Genomic DNA, 20,912 nt, shown 5'->3' with positions numbered 1-20,912 from the left:
CAATTACGACACTCCTTATTGGCATTTTCAACCTCTGATATGGTTGTTTCCCCCGCCGATCACATCTAAGAGTTTAAAATCTTGCAAAATGTTTACACTAGTGACAGGATATCTTTTAAAAATAAAGAAGAAGAAGATGCTCACAAATTGATCATCTTTGGCCTCAATCCAAACAACCTTCAGTAAGGCCCAAGAAGCTTGAGGCAAATTTCCATCCTCATTGATCTATGAACTCTTGGCTCAAATGTATAGCTTATAAGCCTTCTAGTACACTTCGATGCTTGTGTTTCCCAATTACATGATCATTCATTTAACATGCAATATTCTTAAAAGTATGCATTAGATCAAGAATATAAATGATAAATAAGTGGTTCCAATAAGGAAGTTCATGGAAGATTGTGTTGGGAGACAGGTCCCTCCGGATGGGAAGGGAGAAGAACAGTGTCGATGAACAAACTCGGCCGAGGCCAAAACCGTATGAGGAGTACCCGACTATGGAGAGCCGGATGATACAGACCCGGTGAAGACCGGATGAGGAGTACCCGGCTACGGAGAACCGGATGGTGCAGTCCCGGTATGAACCGGATGAGGAGTACCCGGCTACGGAGAGCCGGATGATACAGACCCGGTGAAGACCGGATGAGGAGTACTCGGCTACGGAGAACCGGATGGTGCAGACCCGGTGAGAACCGGATGAAGAGACATATTCGTAAATATGTTTCTAAGAGTCCATCGAGGCTATATTTGTAAATAGCCGAAAAGTCATATTAGTATAAATATGACTTGGGGCAAACCTTTAGTGAGAGTTGTCGTTGTCATTCTTGTTTTGCACGAGATTAGAGCGCGTAACAGTATACAGAGAGAGAGAGAGAGAAAGAGAGAAAGAGATCGTTGCCTCTGTTGTAACCGCCGCCTGTGGCGAAGATCGTGAGCACGAGGTCGTTGCCTCCGTGAACTCACTGTTTGTACATTCCAACATAGTGATAGTTTGCAGCCTGTGGGCTGCCGTGGTTTTTTCCCTTAGTTTGGGTTTTCCACGTAAACATCTTGTGTACCTTTTCTCTCCTTTGTGTCGTTCTTTATTTCCCATTTTCTGTGCATGAATCTAAGCTTGGTTGTGGCCGAGCGTTGCGTATAGGGAGCGTTCAGTTCTCGACAAGTGGTATCAGAGCAAAACGACACAAAAAATGGACAAATCATTTGGCGGCATGTTCAAGCTCACCGGCTCCAACTATTCAGTGTGGAAGTCGAAGATGAGGGACATGCTCGTGGTTAAAGACCTCTGGCTGCCGATTCAGTTCGGGGACAAGAGGTCGGACAAAATCGACGCCGCGATATGGGAGGTGATGCACATGAAGACAATGGCGTACATACGGTGCTTCATCGACATGAGCCTGTACAACAACTTCAATGAAGAGAGCAAAGCTCATGAGCTCTGGGAGAAGATCAGCATAATGTTTCAAAACAAAAATGTTGTTAATCAGGTTTCGGTATTCCAGAAGCTAGTAAGACTCCGGTACCAAGATGGCTCTAGCATGGCGGAGCACATGAATGCCTTCCAGGGGCTGATCCACTAGGCAACTTCATTGGAAGTACCTCTCGCCGATGAGGTACTAGCACTACTCCTGCTCGGTTCCTTCCCGGATAGCTGGGAGACATTGGTTGTCACTTTGGGCAACGCCGGGCCGGAAGGAAAACGGTTATCCCTAGCAAGAGTAAAGTCGAGCTTGCTAGATGAGGAGGCGCGTCGGAAAGATAAGGATACGAGCTCCGACTCCAAAGCGCTCCTTACCGAATCGGAACGCGGAAGACATAGAAACTGTAGTCCCCAGAACCGGCAGAAGTCGGGGACACGGTCAAAGTCAAGGGGGAGGCCCACTTGCTTCTATTGCGGCAAGCCGGGACACTTCCAAAAGAACTGTCGGCATTTCCGAAAAGATAAGGAGACCGACGGTACCGATTCGAAGCGGACCCCGGACTGGAACGGTAAAGACCGGAGGGGGCCGGATCAGAAGGGAACAACGACAATCGCGGCAAGTGAAGAAGAGTTGATGCTCATCACCGAGGAGAGTGAGATAAACCTTGCCGGCGACGAGATGACCTGGGTGGTAGACTCTGGAGCATCGTTCCACCTTACCCCGAACTGAAAATGCTTCTCATCCTACTCAGCCGGTGATCACGGCTGTGTCCGGATGGGGAATGAAGGCACATGCCGAATTGTCGGCATAGGAGACTTGTGGCTGTCAACACCAACCGGATGCAAGTTGCTGCTGAAGGATGTCCGACACGTTCCGGAGGTTCGTCTGAACCTGATATCAGCCGGTCGGCTAGACGATGAAGGCTACACGGGTAGCATCCGAAATGGTGTCATGAAGTTCAGCAAAGGGAACCTAATTGTGGCTCGGGCCCGGAAGGTCAACACATTGTACCTGATGAGTGCCCGGTTATGTCCGGAAGAAGTGAACATGGCATCTGACACTGCCGGTGAGTTGTGGCACAAGAGGCTGTGTCATATGAGCGAGAAGGGGATGAAGAGGCTTGCAGACAACAACCTCATTCCAGTGAAGAACGTGCACTTGGAGAAGTGCACTGATTGTTTGGCCGGTAAGCAAAACCGGACCTCTTTCCGACCAAGGCCACCGATGAGACGTAATGCACCACTGGAGTTGGTGCATACGGATGTGTGTCAAGTAGACACGAAGTCACATGCCGGAGCGCAGTACTTCATGACGTTCATAGATGACCACAACCGGAAGCTGTGGGCCACACCGTTGAAGATGAAGGATCAGGTGTTATCCGTCTTCAAAGAGCTCCACGCAAGAGTGGAAAGAGAAACCGGCCGGAAGCTGAAGGCAGTTCGAGCAGATAACGGAGGAGAATACCGGGGGCAGTTCGAGGAGTACTGCCGCTGTCGTGAAGTACGAAAGCTTCACATTAAAAGTCTACAATAAGATAAATACGTAACTAAAATAACATTTGATAATGTTTTATAACAACACATATGATAATATTATATATATGTAAAGAAAAATAATATATATATATATATATAAATATATTATATTACACGAACAAGAGAGGACTTGAACCAATAAGCCCACCCTATGACTCTCAAATCTTACCATTTACTCTACACTAATAATATTCAGAAAATAAAGCATACTTTATATATACTTTATATTACATAAAGGATTTGCTTCATGATATAAAAATAAAGTTGCATGTTGTATTCAATAGTATTTTGAGACTCGAACCCACAACCTCATACACTAAAGTCAACACACCTACCATTAGGCTAGGCCCTTTCTCTTTAAGATTATGTTTTCATGTTTATTGTTATTGCATATATTGTTTCATACATAAAAGCTCAAATGAGCGAGATGTTTATCATGCATCACATGTAATGCATGAATGCCAAATGGCGATCATGCATCACATGCATTTCATGCACTACATGCATGATTTGTACCCTCCAATGCATCATATGCATGGGGGCACCTATTTAAATGGTGAAAGAGAAGATCAAAGGGGGATATGTATGAGATATCAATCAAATTATGTATTACATAAGAGATACCATAAAATAGAGAAAGAAAGGAAGAAGTTCAAGAGAAAGGTGGAGCTCTAGCTTGGCGGTCGTGGTGGTCAACTCTCAACAAGAGGGAGGCGGTTCGAGCCTTATCTTCATTAAAATATTGAAGTGAAGATTGTAGTGGTCGACGATCAAGAAAGAGAAGAGCGATTACCTTGCAAGACAAAGTTCGGAGGTTCAACGACGTGAACAACCACTTTTGTAACTCTTTCATCAAATAATTATAAATCTCTTTTATTGCTTCAAATATCATTCTATATCCTATCTTGTCATATCTTGTTGATCACTATTTATCTATCTCTACCCTTTCGTCTCTTCCGTCCATAATCCCAGTGATTCCTTCCTCACTTTCACGATATCTTTTGTCTACGCAACGCTACGCTTCTAGGCGAGCCACGCCACGACACAATTTGGTGAACCCGACGTGAAACGGGGAAGTAGAAGAGACATCTAAAGTAAAGATCAACATCAACATGGCAAGTACGAGTACAATGGATCCGGTAATGTTGTTTATTAAAAAGTTGAATCAAGATCGATTATTTCATGCCTTACGAGAAGTCCGAGAGAAGATTGGTATGTTTGATGGCACAAATATTTCGAAGTATGTGAATATATATTATGATGAAATGGAAATGTTTGGTATAAATGATGTCAATATGATAGCAAACTTTTATAAATTAGTGGACATGGAATTAAGAGATAGAATTCATGAAATACAAGCATTGCATAGTTTGGATTGGAATGCATTCAAAGAAGCACTTGTGTCTGAATATGCTCGTGAGGATTTCTCTCGAGTTACTATGCGTTCATTTCATGAATGGATCTTAAAAGAAGATAAAGGGTTATCTGTGTCTGACACAAAAAGAGAGTTTGATAGGATGTATGGACACCTAAAGCCAGAAGAAAGAAATTCTTTGTCTTGGCAAAAGGTTGCTTTATTTTTGCAGGCAGTTGACAAGAGATATAGAAAAGAATTGGAATTTATGCTTGAAGTGCCAAATACCGAGGATGGTATAACGACAGATTGGAATGAGGTAACAAATGCTTGTAATAAATTTATGAAAAGAATGCAAAGGAATGGTGTAATGCTACAAATACCACATGTGGGAAACACAAATCGGCTTGAGCAAAACATCGAAGTTCAAAGACTTGGTCGAGAACCATCACACGAAATGGTCCATCAACCACGAGAAATGACGGGAACTAAGAGTGAGTTTTTGCTTGATGATTTAGTTCAAAGTATGAAAGATCTAACAATTAAAGTGGCAAAGCTTGAGAATGGTCAGACTTCGAGGTCAAGGGAACCATTTCGACCTCGATGCATGTGGTGTGATAGTCTCGACCATCGTCTACGTGATTGTGAAGAATATAAAGACATGGAGAATCGAGACTTGGTCTATTGGAAAAATGGTAACATTTACTTAACTGAAACTAGATCTCTGCTTACAAAGAACTTTGGTGATGGTGGTGTTAAGGTTAAATTTGAAGAAGCTGAAGCAAAGAAGGCTTCCGCAATGTACTACTCGGCAACGGCAGGGGTGCGTCTCGATGACATGCCATCCCGATCACCATTCTGGGAGAAGGTTGTAAGTACCGCACAAAAACAAAAGATGAAGATGGAAGACCTTCGTGTTGCCGGAGATTCTGTGAGGAAAAACACTGGATGGGATGTTCCAGTAGATGTTATGACAGTCTATGCTCAAATGGCAAAACACCAAGAGCATGAGGTGATAGTGGAAGAAAAAAGGAAAAGATCGGATGAGGAGATTGGCTCAACCAAAAAGCATGAAACAAGAGAAAGCAAAAGAAAAGAGATGGACGCAAAAGTTGAAAAAGGTAAATCTGGTCCTTCATTCAAATTAATGTCTGATATTGAAAAGGATACAGATTTAAAGAAAGTTTTAGAAACAAGAATACTAGACAGTCGAGTAGAATTTACACTAAGAGAAGTGTTAGGTATTGCAAAAAAGGAATTTCATGATGAAATAATTGATATTGTGCGAAGAAAGAAGCAAGTAAATGAGCAGGTTAAAGAGACAAATCCGAAGGTGGCATATGAAGTGGTGAGCAACGAGTCAAACAATATTGTTGTTGACTCTCAACATGCATCAACCTCAATGATAAATTCAACAGATGTAAGAAGCCATTACTCTCTCAAATGTTGGGCAAGAGCCACTACTGAGCATCATGTGAAGATTGGAAATGTTCCAGACCCCGTGATGGCACTTATTGATCATGGTTCTGAAATAAATATAATGAGTGCTGATTTTTACAGGAAAGGTAGATGGCCAATTGATACTCAACATGGTTGGCGAGTAAAAGCTGCCACATCAGTCACGGAAGATTTATTTGGTGCATGCCCAAATGTAAAGGTTACTATTGGTGATATAGAGGTAGATCAACATTTCTTTGTGCAGGAAGGATCTACCTATCCAATAATCCTGGGGCAACCATACATTACAGCCGTACGGATGGAGACCAAAGTCCTCGACAATGGTTCTGCCTATGCGAAAATCCGTAGTGAAGATGGACGACGAACTGTACAATTTATGACCGTTCGCCCAAATCATGAGAGGAACAAGCAAGAGCTTCGTGATCATTCAATACCAAAAGATTGTGATGATTTTGATAATCAGGTTTTTGACTAGGACTGTTGCGAGTGAGGGTTGCAATAGTCCCATTATTAAAAGACCCTCATATAGGGCATTACAACATATGAATAAGTCATTTCATGTTTCTGAAAGTGGTGCTATATGTGTGACTAGGATGTATGAATGCAAGAGGAACTTGAAAAAGAATGCTAATCTGTTTCAGCAGGCATTGAAGGATACTGGAGTACTTGAAATGGAAGAGCAGATTGAAAGTGTTATGGAAGAAATTTCTTTTGCAAATACTTTAGAAGAGTTAGAAATGTATTTGAAAGAAGATGATGAGAATGTTAGAAAGATACATGTAAACTCAATTGATATGTATTATGAGATTGATAGGTATAATTGTAAATATGAAGAAGTAGAAAGTTTATGTAATACAAAATACAAAACAATAGATAAAAAGGTCAAACCTGCTGCAGTACCATTACCTATTGGTAGTGAAGAGAAGATGGAGGCAGCAGCAACCGAGCCTATGCTTCGACCAATAGAGAAGATCGGACATCACTTCACTTCGGAGACAATAAATAACTTGAGAATCGGAAGGGGTGAATTTCTTCTGCAATCAGAGATCGTGACTTTCAAAGAAATGATCTTTAGGCATGGGAAAGCGTTTGCATTCAAAGCTGAGGAGATTGGTTGTGTAAATCCAAAGGTGGTGACGCCAATGGTAATATTTACTATCCCTCATATTCCTTGGAATTTTAAACCTATTGCAGTACCGAGAGCTCGATTACCTCAATTGTTGGAGTTGCTGAAGGATAAAGTCAAGATGAAGATTTTAGAGCCTTCAAATGCACCATACTCCAATAGATGGTTCACAGTTCCAAAGAAAGATGGTTCTCTAAGATTCATTCAAGATCTACAACCAGTCAACAAAGTCACAATCCGAAATGCGGGAATCGGACCGATCGTTGATGAATTTGCGGAAGCGTTTGCTGGCAGAGCGATTTACTCTATGGGAGACCTATATTCAGGATACGACCAATTTCAACTAGCAATTGATAGTCGCAATATCACAACAATGAAAACACCAATTGGGTTGGTTCGAATGTGCACTCTACCTCAAGGTGCGACGAATTCGGTTGCTCATATGATGAATGCAATGAACAAAGTTCTACATGAATACATCCCAAAGGTAACTATGCCATTTTTAGATGATATTCCTATTAAGGAGGGATGCTTAGAAAGAGAGAAAGATGAGACTATGGTTGGAAATGGTTGCAGAAAGTTTGTGATGGATCACATTAATGACTGTGAAAATATTTTAAATAAGCTTGAGCAGGTACATTTGACACTATCAGGAACAAAGTCTTGCTTTGGGCAAAACGAAGTTCTAATAGTTGGTCATATGTGTGGGTGGTATGGGAGGAAGCCTTCACCGATCAAAATTAACGCAATACAAAATATGAAGGAAGTTTGCGACTCGGTAACAGAGGTGAGAAGATTTTTGGGTGCATGTGTGTTTTATCATATTTGGTTACCACACTTTGCACATGTCTCAGATCCTCTCTACCAACTTTTAAGAAAAGGAAAGAAGTTTATTTGGACTGATGAACATACACAAGTTGTTCAACAGCTGAAAGAAGCATTACTGAAAACACCAGTTCTTCGTCAACCAGACTACAAAGGTAAAAGACCAATTATAGTAACAGTTGATACTAGCCCAATCGGGATCGGTTGGGTTATCAACCAAGAAGATGAAGACCAACATCGATATGCTATCAGATTTGGAGCAAAGATATTAAATGAAAGACAAAGAAACTATGCACAAGTTAAACGAGAATTGTGGGGTTTGCTTACTGCATTAAAAACAGATAGAGATTACTTGATCGGAGCAGATGTAGTGGTTGAAACAGATTGTTTGCCACTCATTGGAATGATAGCAAGTTGCACGACACCAGATATTGCAATGCTTCGGTGGATTGCATACATCAGAACCATGAACCCAGAATTGCGGCATATAAAGGGAAAAGACAACCCAGTTGCAGATATGTTGTCAAGGGCAAGGTTCATAAATGAAAAGGTGATGCAAACTGAATATAGGAACTGGGCAACTACAAGCCATCAATTTGCTCATCAAGAATCTATTACGCCTCATGATGAGTTTAATGTAAGTATAATGTTCAAAGACACAGAGTATGAAGGTCAATGGTTAGAAATAGGAAATTTTCTAAAGACTCAAGAAGCCAACCCATCATGGTCGAAGAAACAATTAAATGAATTTCGAAGACGAGCATTCAAGTTTTTTTTACATGAAGGGCATTTATGGAGGCGTCCAAAAAGGCCAACCGAAAATCCTCTTCGAGTCATTTGTAAGGATGACATTAAGAGAAAATTAATTAATGAATTCCATGATAGTTTGTGGGCAGGACATAGAGGCATATGGGCGACATTTATGAAGTTGAAAGAAAAGTATTGGTGGCCACATATGTATAAAGATGTAACGAAATTTGTGGAAACCTGTGAGGTTTGCCAGAGGTATTCAACTATCCGGTATCGAGATGAGCTAAAACCAACATATTCATCATCAATGCATTATAAATGGATGGTTGATTTAGTGACAATGCCACTTGGGGAAGGTCAAATGCGATATTTAGTACTAGCAAGAGAAGACCTTACAAACCAAGTAGAAGGAAGACCACTACGACAAAAAACAACTAGAGCTGTATGTAAATTTTTGTTAGAAGATGTAATATGTCGTTACGGGTGTGTTGGTAAAATAATTGCAGATAGAGGAGAACTCGACTCTGATGAAGCTAGAGAATTCTTCAGCCGAATAGGGGTCAAATTATCACTTACAACTGCGTATAATCCAGAAGCCAATGGAAAGATCGAAAGAGGACATAGCCCAATAGTTAAGGCGATCGTGAAAAGCTGTAAAGGTAAAATAAGAGATTGGCCACGCATGCTACCTTATGCACTATGGGCGGATCGAACAACTCATAGTTCAGTAACAGGATACATGCCAGCTGAATTGATACTTGGCCAAAAGCCCATCATGCCGATAGAAGAATCAATTATGTCATGGATATCTATTCCATGGAGAGAAGAGGTGAGCAGAGAAGAATTACTTGCTTTGCGAATTCAACAATTAGAGCGTCGACCTGAAGATATAGAAATAGCAGCCCAACGATTAAAGGAGGCTCGACTAAAGAATAAAATCCGTTTTGATAAAAGTCATAGAATTCGACCTAAGAAAATAGAAGAAGGAGATTGGGTGCTCGTGTACGATAGCAGTTTAGATAATCAACATAGCACCGTCCGCAAGTTCGCTGAAAGATGGTTTGGGCCTTATATAGTAAGAAAAGTATATGATAACTTTACTTATAAGCTTAGTGAATTGGATGGGACACTAATCCTAAACGTGGTAGCTGGAAAGAGGATAAAAGTATTTAAGAAAAGGTTTGAGCTTGAACCTCCTCCGATAGATCAACATGAAGATGAAAGATAGTGGCACATGCCGGAGGATGTGCAGGTCTAGAGGGGGTGGATGTCGTGAAGTACGAAAGCTTCACATTAAAAGTCTACAATAAGATAAATACGTAACTAAAATAACATTTGATAATGTTTTATAACAACACATATGATAATATTATATATATGTATAGAAAAATAATATATATATATATATAAATATATTATATTACACGAACAAGAGAGGACTTGAACCAATAAGCCCACCCTATGACTCTCAAATCTTACCATTTACTCTACACTAATAATATTCAGAAAATAAAGCATACTTTATATATACTTTATATTACATAAAGGATTTGCTTCATGATATAAAAATAAAGTTGCATGTTGTATTCAATAGTATTTTGAGACTCAAACCCACGACCTCATACACTAAAGTCAACACACCTACCATTAGGCTAGGCCCTTTCTCTTTAAGATTATGTTTTCATGTTTATTGTTATTGCATATATTGTTTCATACATAAAAGCTCAAATGAGCGAGATGTTTATCATGCATCACATGTAATGCATGAATGCCAAATGGCGATCATGCATCACATGCATTTCATGCACTACATGCATGATTTGTACCCTCCAATGCATCATATGCATGGGGGCACCTATTTAAATGGTGAAAGAGAAGATCAAAGGGGGATATGTATGAGATATCAATCAAATTATGTATTACATAAGAGATACCATAAAATAGAGAAAGAAAGGAAGAAGTTCAAGAGAAAGGTGGAGCTCTAGCTTGGCGGTCGTGGTGGTCAACTCTCAACAAGAGGGAGGCGGTTCGAGCCTTATCTTCATTAAAATATTGAAGTGAAGATTGTAGTGGTCGACGATCAAGAAAGAGAAGAGCGATTACCTTGCAAGACAAAGTTCGGAGGTTCAACGATGTGAACAACCACTTTTGTAACTCTTTCATCAAATAATTATAAATCTCTTTTATTGCTTCAAATATCATTCTATATCCTATCTTGTCATATCTTGTTGATCACTATTTATCTATCTCTACTCTTTCGTCTCTTCCGTCCATAATCCCAGTGATTCCTTCCTCACTTTCACGATATCTTTTGTCTACGCAACGCTACGCTTCTAGGCGAGCCACGCCACGACACCGCTCGAAGGGAATCCAACTCGAATTTACCGTGCCGAAGACGCCGGAACTAAACGGACTGGTCGAGAGGATGAATCGGACCATAATGGAGAGGGTCCGGAGTATGCTAGCGCATGCAAAACTACCCAAGAAGTTTTGGGCTGAGGCATTGTCGACGGTGACATATGTGATAAATAGATCACCCTCAATACCCTTGGACGGAGACACGCCACAGAGAGTGTGGACCGGTAAGGAAGTATCCTATCGGCATCTGAAGGTGTTCGGGTGTCTCGCGTACGTGCATATAGCTAAGGACCAGAGAGGAAAGTTAGATCCAAAGACCCGGCCATGCATATTCCTCGATTACGGTGACGATGAGTTCGGCTACCGACTGTGAGACCTGGTCGACAAGAAGGTATTCCGGAGTCGAGATATTATCTTCATGGAGAACAAGACGCTCGCCGACTGGGAGCATGAGAAGAAGATAATGAACTCTGAGTCGACCGGTAAGGATCGACTCTACGATGAGCGGACCCAACCGGCAAGAGACCGGTTAGCACTCGAGGGACCAGACGGTTACGGTGAGGATACTGAACGGGCTGAAGAAGAAGTAGAGGAAGCTGAAACCGGAACCGGCCAAGACCCCGAATCGGATTCGGATGAAGAGTAGATGAATGAGCCGGTCACCGAAGCCCAGAGACAGAGATATCCTCTCAGAGAGAGAAGGGCCCCCCGGAGATTTCCGGATGCAGAGCATGTTCTGCTGACCGATGAGGGGGAGCCAGAAAGATTCGAAGAAGCGAAGGAAGACACCCACAGCTGAAAATGGTTGAGTGCCATGCAGGATGAGATGGATTCCCTGCATGAGAACCATACGTACGAATTGGTGGAGTTGCCGAAAGGAAAGCGGGCACTCTGAAACAAGTGGGTGTACAAGTTGAAACCGGGAGATGCCGGCAACCCCCCGAGATACAAAGCCAGGATCGTGGTGAAGGGGTTCCAGCAGAAGAAGGGCGTGGACTTCGACGAGATATTTGCCCCGGTAGTAAAGATGACCTCCATCCGGACGGTGCTGAGTATAGCGGCAAGCATGGACCTCGAGGTAGAGCAGCTAGACGTGAAGACGACATTCCTTCACGGTGACCTCGAAAAAGAGATCTACATGCAGCAACCGGAAGGATTCGTGGAGAAAGGGAAGGAGCACCTGGTTTGCCGGTTGAAGAAGAGCCTCTACGGGTTAAAGCAGGCCCCTCGACAATAGTACCGGAAGTTCGACTCCTTCATGACCGATCAAGGGTACCACAAGACGCAGGCCGGTCACTGCGTGTTTGTGAAGAAGTTTGAAGGAGGCGACTTCCTGATACTCCTTCTGTACGTAGATGACATGTTGATCGTCGGACATGACCAAGTCAAAATACGGATGTTGAAGAAGGCTCTTAACCGGACCTTCTCAATGAAAGACTTGGGTCTGGCAAGACAGATGCTGGGGATGCACATCATTCGGGACCGGTCAGCGAAGCACTTATGGCTATCACAGGAGAAGTACGTGACAAAGGTGCTTCACCGGTTCAACATGTCAGATGCGAAACTGGTCGGATCGACACTTCCGGCAAACTGCAAGCTATCCGGTAAGCAAAGCCCAAAGACGAAAGCAGAGAAGGCGGATATGATGAAGATTCCATATGCCTCTACCGTCGGGAGCTTGATGTACGCAATGGTTTGTACCCGACCGGACATAGGATACGCAGTCGAAGTGGTGAACCGGTTTATGAGCAATCCCGGCAAGGAGCACTAGAACGCGGTCAAATGGATACTCCGGTATTTGAAGGGCACTTCAAATATGTGTCTCCGATTCAGCTCCGGAAAACCTCAACTTGACGGTTTCACCGATTCGGACATGTCGGCTGATGTGGATACCAGCCGGTCTACATCCGGGTATGTAATGACATATGCAAGGGGAGCTGTTTCGTGGCAGTCGAGGCTGCAGAAGACGGTTGCATTGTCAACCACAGAGGCGGAGTACATGGCGGCTGTGGAAGCCGGTAAGGAAATCTTATGGATGAACGACTTCATCGGAGAGCTCGGTATCCGGCAAGATGAATACCAACTCTATTGCGACAGTCAAAGTGTCATCCACCTTGCTAAGAATGCGGCCTACCATTCCCGGACGAAGCATATCCAGCGGAGGTATCATTGGATCCGGGAAAGAGTAGATGACCAGGAGTTCGCGCTAATGAAGATCCACACGGCCGAGAATGGGTCAGATATGCTGACCAAAGTGTTGATACCCGACAAGCTGGATGCATGCCGGAAGAGAATCGGACTGGTAAGACACCCCATGCCGGAGTGAAGGGGGAGTTTGTTGGGAGACAGGTCCCTCCGGATGGGAAGGGAGAAGAACAGTGTCGATGAACAAACTCGGCCGAGGCCGAAACCGTATGAGGAGTACCCGGCTACGGAGAGCCGGATGATACAGACCCGGTGAAGACCGGATGAGGAGTACCCGGCTACGGAGAACCGGATGGTGCAGACCCGGTATGAACCGGATGAGGAGTACCCAGCTACAGAGAGCCGGATGATACAGACCCGGTGAAGACCGGATGAGGAGTAGCCGGCTACGGAGAGCCAGATGATACAAACCCAGTGAAGACCGGATGAGGAGTACCCGGCTACGGAGAACCGGATGGTGCAGACCCGGTGAGAACCGGATGAAGAGACATATTCGTAAATATGTTTTTGAGAGTCCATCAAGGCTGTATTTGTAAATAGCCGAAAAGTCATATTAGTATAAATATGACTTGGGGCAAACCTTTAGTGAGAGTTGTCGTTGTCATTCTTGTTTTGCACGAGATTAGAGCGCGTAACAGTATACAGAGAGAGAGAGAGAGAGAGAGAGAGAAAGAGATCGTTGCCTCTGTTGTAACCGCCGCCTGTGGCGAAGATCGTGAGCACGAGGTCATTGCCTCCGTGAACTCACTGTTTGTACATTCCAACATAGTGATAGTTTGCAGCCTGTGGGCTGCCGTGGTTTTTTCCCTTAGTTTGGGTTTTCCACGTAAACATCTTGTGTACCTTTTCTCTCCTTTGTGTCGTTCTTTATTTCCCATTTTCTGTGCATGAATCTAAGCTTGGTTGTGGCCGAGCGTTGCATATAGGGAGCGTTCAGTTCTCGACAGATTGACAACCATTTAACATGGATGAGGATCATTAAAAAAGATTTTCAAAAGCATATCATATAACTTACATGCCTATGGATGGGCGATATGCTAGAATGTGTGCACTCAAGGCATGGTCATCCATGCCAAAAGCAAAAGAGAAGGATGCAACTTCATGGCCATTGGACATGTTACACATACAATTAAAAGGGCGAATAGAATCGACTAACAAATGTTGTGGATATAAATATTGATGAATAGAAACCCTAAATTCTAGAATGATATTTATGTGTTAAATTGTTTCCCATCAAATAATATCAACAAGAATGACCATCAAACTAATAGCAAACCAAACTCTATGAGAGAGAGATCATTATCGTCTTCGGTGGTCAAATATGATGTAGGAGACAAAATATAACATTTTCACATAATACATGTGAAAGTGGGTAGCAACTTTTGATGTTCAAGAACTTTACTAATGAATGTCACATTCGAGAGTGCACACTATGACTATGAGAGGAATTTGTGCAAGGATAGGGTTTGATTGAAGGTGACAAATAATGATAATATAAAACAAAGTTGAGAAATAGAAGCCTGATACAAAAATCAATGATAAGTTAGCACTTTGGGCCACAAACAACGATAACATGACAAGGAAAGACCATCGGAGCATGTAATAACCCAACCACCCTATGCTAATTGGCTTTGAAGCGAGGATATGCTCTATTCCTTCTATGAACCATACATATCTTGGTAACGTTATGTTGTCTAAACCAATGAATCAATGAGTGCATCTAGCTTGTAGCGGTGGATGTTACATGGAGGGGATGAAATAATACTACTCCTCTACGACACTCCTTCATTGATGTTAGGCCTTCATCACTCACTCAGAATTGCTAAAAAAGATGGTCTAATAGAAGTATGAAGCCAAGGTCTTCCATCCTTCATTCAATCGAAAACTTAGGGATGTTCTAATAAATGGAACTGTAATCTTTCTGTTATGAATGTCGAGCTCTAATGACCAAGGGATTCTTGTCCATTTTTTTGTTATGAACTCCAATCCCATACAGAACCGTTTGTTCGGCTCGAACCCATGCCAATAATCTAGAAAGGTACTCCTTTTTTCGTACACACCTTTTCGGAGCTATTCAAAAAGCTCCCTACATGACTCCGTTCTTCGGCAAAGTCATCATGCAAAACACAGAAACTGCAAGTTACCAATGAGCACTCGGAGAAGCCTATACACATTCTATACTACAGAACAATCAAGTGACTGTGTAGGCGAAAAGCACAAGAGGCATCATCACGGGTGATTGGCGACCGGACTCCCATCTACCATCGAAGAAGAAATTCTCTACCACATGTGGCCGAGATGAGTCATGATGTGGGAAAGAAAATTGATATATATACATATATGATATACATATAGTCTTATAGATATATCATATAGATAAATACTGTATACATAAACTTATACGTACATATACATTTATACATATACATACATTATACATACATACATATAATTTCTTTACTCAGTATATATGGCTAGTATATTCTGCCTCGTTGTGCCATATCCTTCCAAGCTCCACCATCGCCATCGCCTCCTTCCTCCACTCCCGGCTCTGCAGAAGGATCTCTTTCCCTCTCTTTCAACTGCTAACATGGATATGGATCGCTTCCTCTCCGTCGCAGTCGAAGCTGCTAAGATTGCTGGAAACGTAAGCAAACAACACTCTTCGCTTTCTCATCTCTTTCTTCTTCTTTTGACATGTGCAAACCTTTGATCTTCTGTTTTCATTCTGTTTCTTGGCTGAACTTATTGCAAATAGACAAACTATCGTATTCTTTTTTCTGTCTTCTATCTTTCTTGTAATTGCTGATTTATTGTTACGGCGTTTCTACGTTTAAGTTGTAGCAGACAAAGCTAAGTTCCTTCTTTCGGCATGTTTTGTCTTCGTATTTTCCCGTAGGGGTTAATTGTTTCCTCAGGTTAAAGTTTTCTTTTGCAGAAAATCTCTCCTTTCTTTTGAACGTTATTCTTCGATGTTTGTTAAGTAATGCTGATTTTCTGCTCTCCGTTTCTAGGTGAAGCTATGGCAGAACATGTCCTCTTTCTTATTTGATCTTGTAAATTGTGATTATTTTCTAGATTTAAGTTGCAGCAGTTGCCTTTGACATTTTAAAGGCTGACTTTCTTCATTCCATTATGTTATACGTATCTCCTTACGTTTGGCCTTATCTTTTTATTGGTAAATTCTGGATCTTCAATGAGTTTCGAGTTTAGGTGACACCAGACAAATCACCTCTCTGCACTCTGTTTCTAAAATAGGTTTTAAAGGCGCTTTCTTCCTTCCTTTGGCCGTATCTTTTTATCATTTTGTAAATTATTTTTCTTATCAACACTGATTCTCTGCACAATGTTTGTAGGCTAAGTTTTCAAGGCGTCTTGTTACTGCCATTGGATTCTTTTTTATCATTTTTCAATATCATTTTGCAAATTATTTTTCTTATAAACACTGATTCTCCGCACTCTGTTTCTAGTTCTGATTTTATAGGCATCTTCTTCCTGTCTTTGGTCTTTCCTTTTGATAATTTTGTAAATGATGGTTGTCTGCACTCACATGTCCAGGTTATTGTAGACAATTTTTATGGAGCAAAGAATGTGGAGCACAAAGGAAAGGTAAGAAAAAATCCACGTTTTATGTTAGAACAGAATTTATAATATTAGTACATTGTTATAGCTCCATCGAAATGGTTGAATCTGGAGAGATGAGCTGGTGGCTGTAGTATGATACAAGTTCTTTACACTATAGTAGCTACATAATGAGAATCTCCTGCAGAAGATTTAGTTCAAGAATTTCAGTGTTTTCTTGTGCATGATGATGAATTCCTTGCAAGAAGAATAACCTTTTTTTAGTTTTTTTAAAAACTGCCAATGCCCTTAATCAGAATCATTATGCAGGTTGATCTTGTGACTGAGACTGACAAGGCTTGTGAGAGTTTGGTTTTCCAATACCTTTCAAACAATTTCCCTGATCATAAGGTAAATGGTTTCATCGGAGGTTCCTTGTTCGTACTGCAGCAATAGTTGCTTGAATGTTAGATACCCATGGCAGTTTATTGGAGAAGAAACATCAGCGATCTCTGGGGCATTTGAACTTACAGATGCACCAACTTGGATTGTTGATCCTCTTGATGGAACAACCAATTTTGTACACAAGTTAGTCAATGCATTGTCGTTGATTCCCATTCTAGAGTGCGCAGCTGCGTGCAACGTCTCTAATTTTTTTGTGCAACATAGTAATTAATTAATACAGTTACCCATTATGAGATGAAAAGGCGAGGAGAGAGAGTCTAATGTGATATTGTGTTTCGATATTTGATAGATTTCCATTTGTTTGCGTATCAATTGGATTAGCAATTGATAAAGAACCAGTGGTTGGAGTTGTATACAACCCGATAATCAATGAGGTATTATATGATAATTTGAACATTCTATGGTTATACTAAGTGAGATGGAGCTGATATTTAGTTGAATGCAATGTGTAATTTGAATGAACTGAAATGCATGAGTTATTTTTGGTGTTTAGGTCTTACCAAGCCTAAGAGATTAGCTCATCCTTTTACATGATGATATTCTCTTTATTGACAAAGCTGTGTTGCATGTGCTTTTAGGATTGTTCATATCACAAACTGCTTGCAGTTTACCTGCATAAACGCAGAATAATAACGCACTATTGCCGAAAAAGGTGTATTGCATGTTCTGATAGGATATTTGCTTGCATTTATATGGATGAAAGAAACAAATCTATCTTTCAAGACTTTTGCTATTTCTTTGTTCATATGCATCATGATAAGCTATAGAATTTTGCAGGTCAAGTGTAGCATGGTAGTAAACCTTAATAATAAACTTGGAGAAATAATAAGGATACATTGCTGAAATAATAAGGTTTTTTGCTCCCCATCTGAAATATACATCGTTAGCATAATATTGTTTGGCTTCTTATTGCAGCTTTTTACTGCAGTGAAAGGGAAAGGAGCGTTTTTGAATGGAAATGCAATATCAGGTTCCTCCATTTTTTCATTTGGCTTCCTTTTTCCTGTTTAACACTGTTATTTAGATCTTTTTGCTGATAAATGGATCTATTTGAGAGAACAGCATCTCTACAAGAAAACATGGGCAATGCTCTTCTTGCATCAGAAATAGGTACAAAAAGGGACCAAGTGACAGTGGATGCTACTACTAACCGAATCAATGGTCTTCTTTATAAGGTACATTATAGGCATAAGACTTGAACATATGCCTTAGTGCAGTGATTTATTCAACCTTTTTTCTATACAAAAAAACCATGTACTGACGTTGAAATAATAGAGATTAGGAAGTGACAAAACTCATCAACGGACATAATCCATAAGTAAAACTCTGTAAAGTGTATCATATCTAGGTCAAAACATTAGGGTTTGGAACTACTGTGTCTCAGGAGACATGAGGCATTCATGCTTAAGAGGGTTCAAGATCCTTACCTAGCTCGTTCAGTGATGCTGAGGTAGAACAGGTGACACCATGAAAGAGGTGGGAATTGCGATTCGCTCAAATTAGATGAAAGGTTACAAACATCCTCAAGTAAGATTGTTGGAGCAAAAGATTTTCTGGCTAGATCATCCACAGAAGTTTGAAAACTGCAATCTTCCACAATTATAGACGAGGCAGAAATGCAGTCTGAACTGCATATAAAGGGGTTTGTCTTGAAGAGCCATAGCCTAGACAAAGTATCCATGATTAGTTTGAAGGGAGATTTTTAAAACGGATATAAAAATTTCAAGCTTCTGTTCTGACTATTACCTTTTAATATTCCTTAACTGATACCTGGGTATAAGAATAGACTACCATTCCTTGACCCTTTGTCATAACGGGAATGGTCATTTTAGTCCAAATATATGCTTGTGACTATGGAAAGGTGGCATTGGTAGGTAAATTGCTTGACTAACACTCACTACCATCTCAAAGTGACATCTAAAGTCATCGATAACCAGATTGTTGGTGAAATGGCTCCAAAGGGAACAAGTCTGATGAATTGTCCAAAATTGACTAAGATTACACAAATGTGTTTAGAATCGGCTGAAGGCATGAACTAATGGATTCTTGGACACATTGTGTATGGGGTCTGCTGAAGAAAATATCATGAATGTTTCTTCAATCAGTGATGAGGCTGATACATCAATATGCGGTTCTTCAATGTCTGCCATGTGATTGTTGGTACTTGGATCATTGTTGTTGTCTTGTTGTTTCATATATAAGTAAGTATCAGGAGAGTAACTACACAAGGAGCTCCTCAGTATTCATGGTACTCCTTTATGAGTAATCTTATTTATCACTAGTTTGTTACTCCGATCAGAGGGCCATGACAGATTGAAAGATTTAAATAGAGAGTTGGTGAGCTGCAGTTTTTTTTAGATATTTGAAAGCGTATAAAAAGTGGCAATGTGTCTATGAAGTAATACACAAACTCAGAAATTTTCCAGAACAAAAATGGATTAGTGGGTCCATGAGTGCTTGGCAAGAGGCCACGAGTATCCCAGCAGAGTAACTTTACAACCAGTACATACGTTTCAGCAGTGGAATATGTAGATATTGAATAATGCTAGATAAATTGGTGAGTAAAATGGAACAGTCTTGGGCCGCATAATTTAATAGTGTTGCAATTCTGTTCAGAGAGTATTTTGAAGATTACAGGAGTGCATGTCTCCATATCTTCCGATTTTAGTTATACTCAATGCAATACACTCACCTTGCTATTAAAATTTGTAATCAGTCACACTAACTCTTACCTCTCTCATGGTTTCATCTTGTCTACTGTATATATATGGCCTTGTTCAACAGATTCGATCTCTTCGCATGACGGGATCATGCGCACTGAATTTATGTGGTGTTGCCTGTGGGAGGCTAGACATTTTCTACGAACTTGGCTATGGGGGCCCATGGTATTCTTCTGGAGACAGATCATATATCTTTGAAGCATGTTATGTCTATATCCTAATGTTGGTTTCTTGGATAGGGATGTTGCTGCTGGAGTGGTTATTGTGCAAGAGGCAGGCGGGAAGGTCTTCAGTCCGTAAGTCACACCACTATTTCTTTAGGAACTGTGTAGAAGTCTGCTCTTACTTAGCATTCAGTCATAACTTCAGTAATATGCAATTATTTCAACATTATCGTTCAGTCATAACTTCAGTAATATTCAATTATTTCAACAGTTCTGGAGGAGCATTTGATCTTGGATCACAACGTATTGCAGCATCAAATGGATTTCTTAAGGACAGCTTTGTTGAAGCTTTAAGGGAAAGTTTTCTATAGTGATTTGAGACATTTGGAATCCAAAAATGGAGAAATTGTTCCATCTGATGGAATTTTGGTTGTACTGATCCATTTTCTGCAAATTCTGTTTCAAAGAAATAAATGGCCCTTTTACTACATCAGAGTCATCTACATTCATCGAGGAATGCTACATACATTCTTTCACTAGGGAGAGGCATCATAAATGCAGTGCACTATTTATGGGTGTCTCAAAGGACTAAGTTCCTTCTTATCTAATCAAACTATATATCAGCCAACTGCATGGCATTCCTGATAGTAGAGCCCAATGATAGAAATAGATATTATTTTCAACTTTTGGAGGTGCACTGAAACTTATATAATTTATATTGCATTCCACTTGAGAATGCATTGCAATAAAAATGGATTGTTTTCAACCGTTGCAAGGTTACTAAAAGCTTTAAACAATTTATTGTTGGATGTGAGCATAACATGGATAATGTCATGTTACATTCGATGGTTTTATGTGAGCCTACAATATTATAAAGATGTTGCAGATTGAATAACATGGACAATTATAGCTTAGAATGATATAATTTCAAGCTGCATTCAGTGGTTTTATTTGAGCCTATATAAAGGAAGGT

At 40.8% G+C, this 20,912-nt stretch overlaps 1 protein-coding gene across 1 annotated transcript; it reads left to right on the top strand.

Annotated features, from left to right (window-relative positions):
* The first annotated feature begins 15,499 nt into the window (after window positions 1-15,499).
* On the top strand, window positions 15,500-20,429 carry LOC147865569 (inositol monophosphatase 3-like). Its single transcript, XM_087318410.1, has 10 exons — window positions 15,500-15,676; window positions 16,588-16,638; window positions 16,921-17,001; window positions 17,075-17,178; window positions 17,345-17,429; window positions 17,971-18,025; window positions 18,118-18,230; window positions 19,840-19,940; window positions 20,015-20,071; window positions 20,211-20,429. The coding sequence occupies exons 1-10, from the start codon at window positions 15,500-15,502 to the stop codon at window positions 20,308-20,310; spliced, it is 924 nt and encodes a 307-aa protein (XP_087174536.1). The 3' UTR covers window positions 20,311-20,429.
* The last annotated feature ends 483 nt before the right edge of the window (window positions 20,430-20,912 follow it).

Source organism: Azolla caroliniana, unplaced genomic scaffold (genome assembly GCF_043228905.1).
Source record: "Azolla caroliniana isolate FFs.n. ecotype wild unplaced genomic scaffold, voAzoCaro1.0.p SCAF_4, whole genome shotgun sequence".
Taxonomy (NCBI): domain Eukaryota; kingdom Viridiplantae; phylum Streptophyta; class Polypodiopsida; order Salviniales; family Salviniaceae; genus Azolla; species Azolla caroliniana.
The sequence above is the reverse complement of the archived record's forward strand: the minus strand, read 5'-3'. Positions and strand labels throughout refer to the sequence as shown.

Coding starts and splice junctions, on each gene's coding strand:
- LOC147865569 (XM_087318410.1), top strand. CDS start 15,500: ATGGCTAGTATATTCTGCCTCGTTGTGCCATATCCTTCCAAGCTCCAC. Junction 17,179..17,344: donor ACAACCAATTTTGTACACAA/GTTAGTCAATGC, acceptor GATATTTGATAG/ATTTCCATTTGTTTGCGTAT. Junction 18,231..19,839: donor TCAATGGTCTTCTTTATAAG/GTACATTATAGG, acceptor CTTGTTCAACAG/ATTCGATCTCTTCGCATGAC.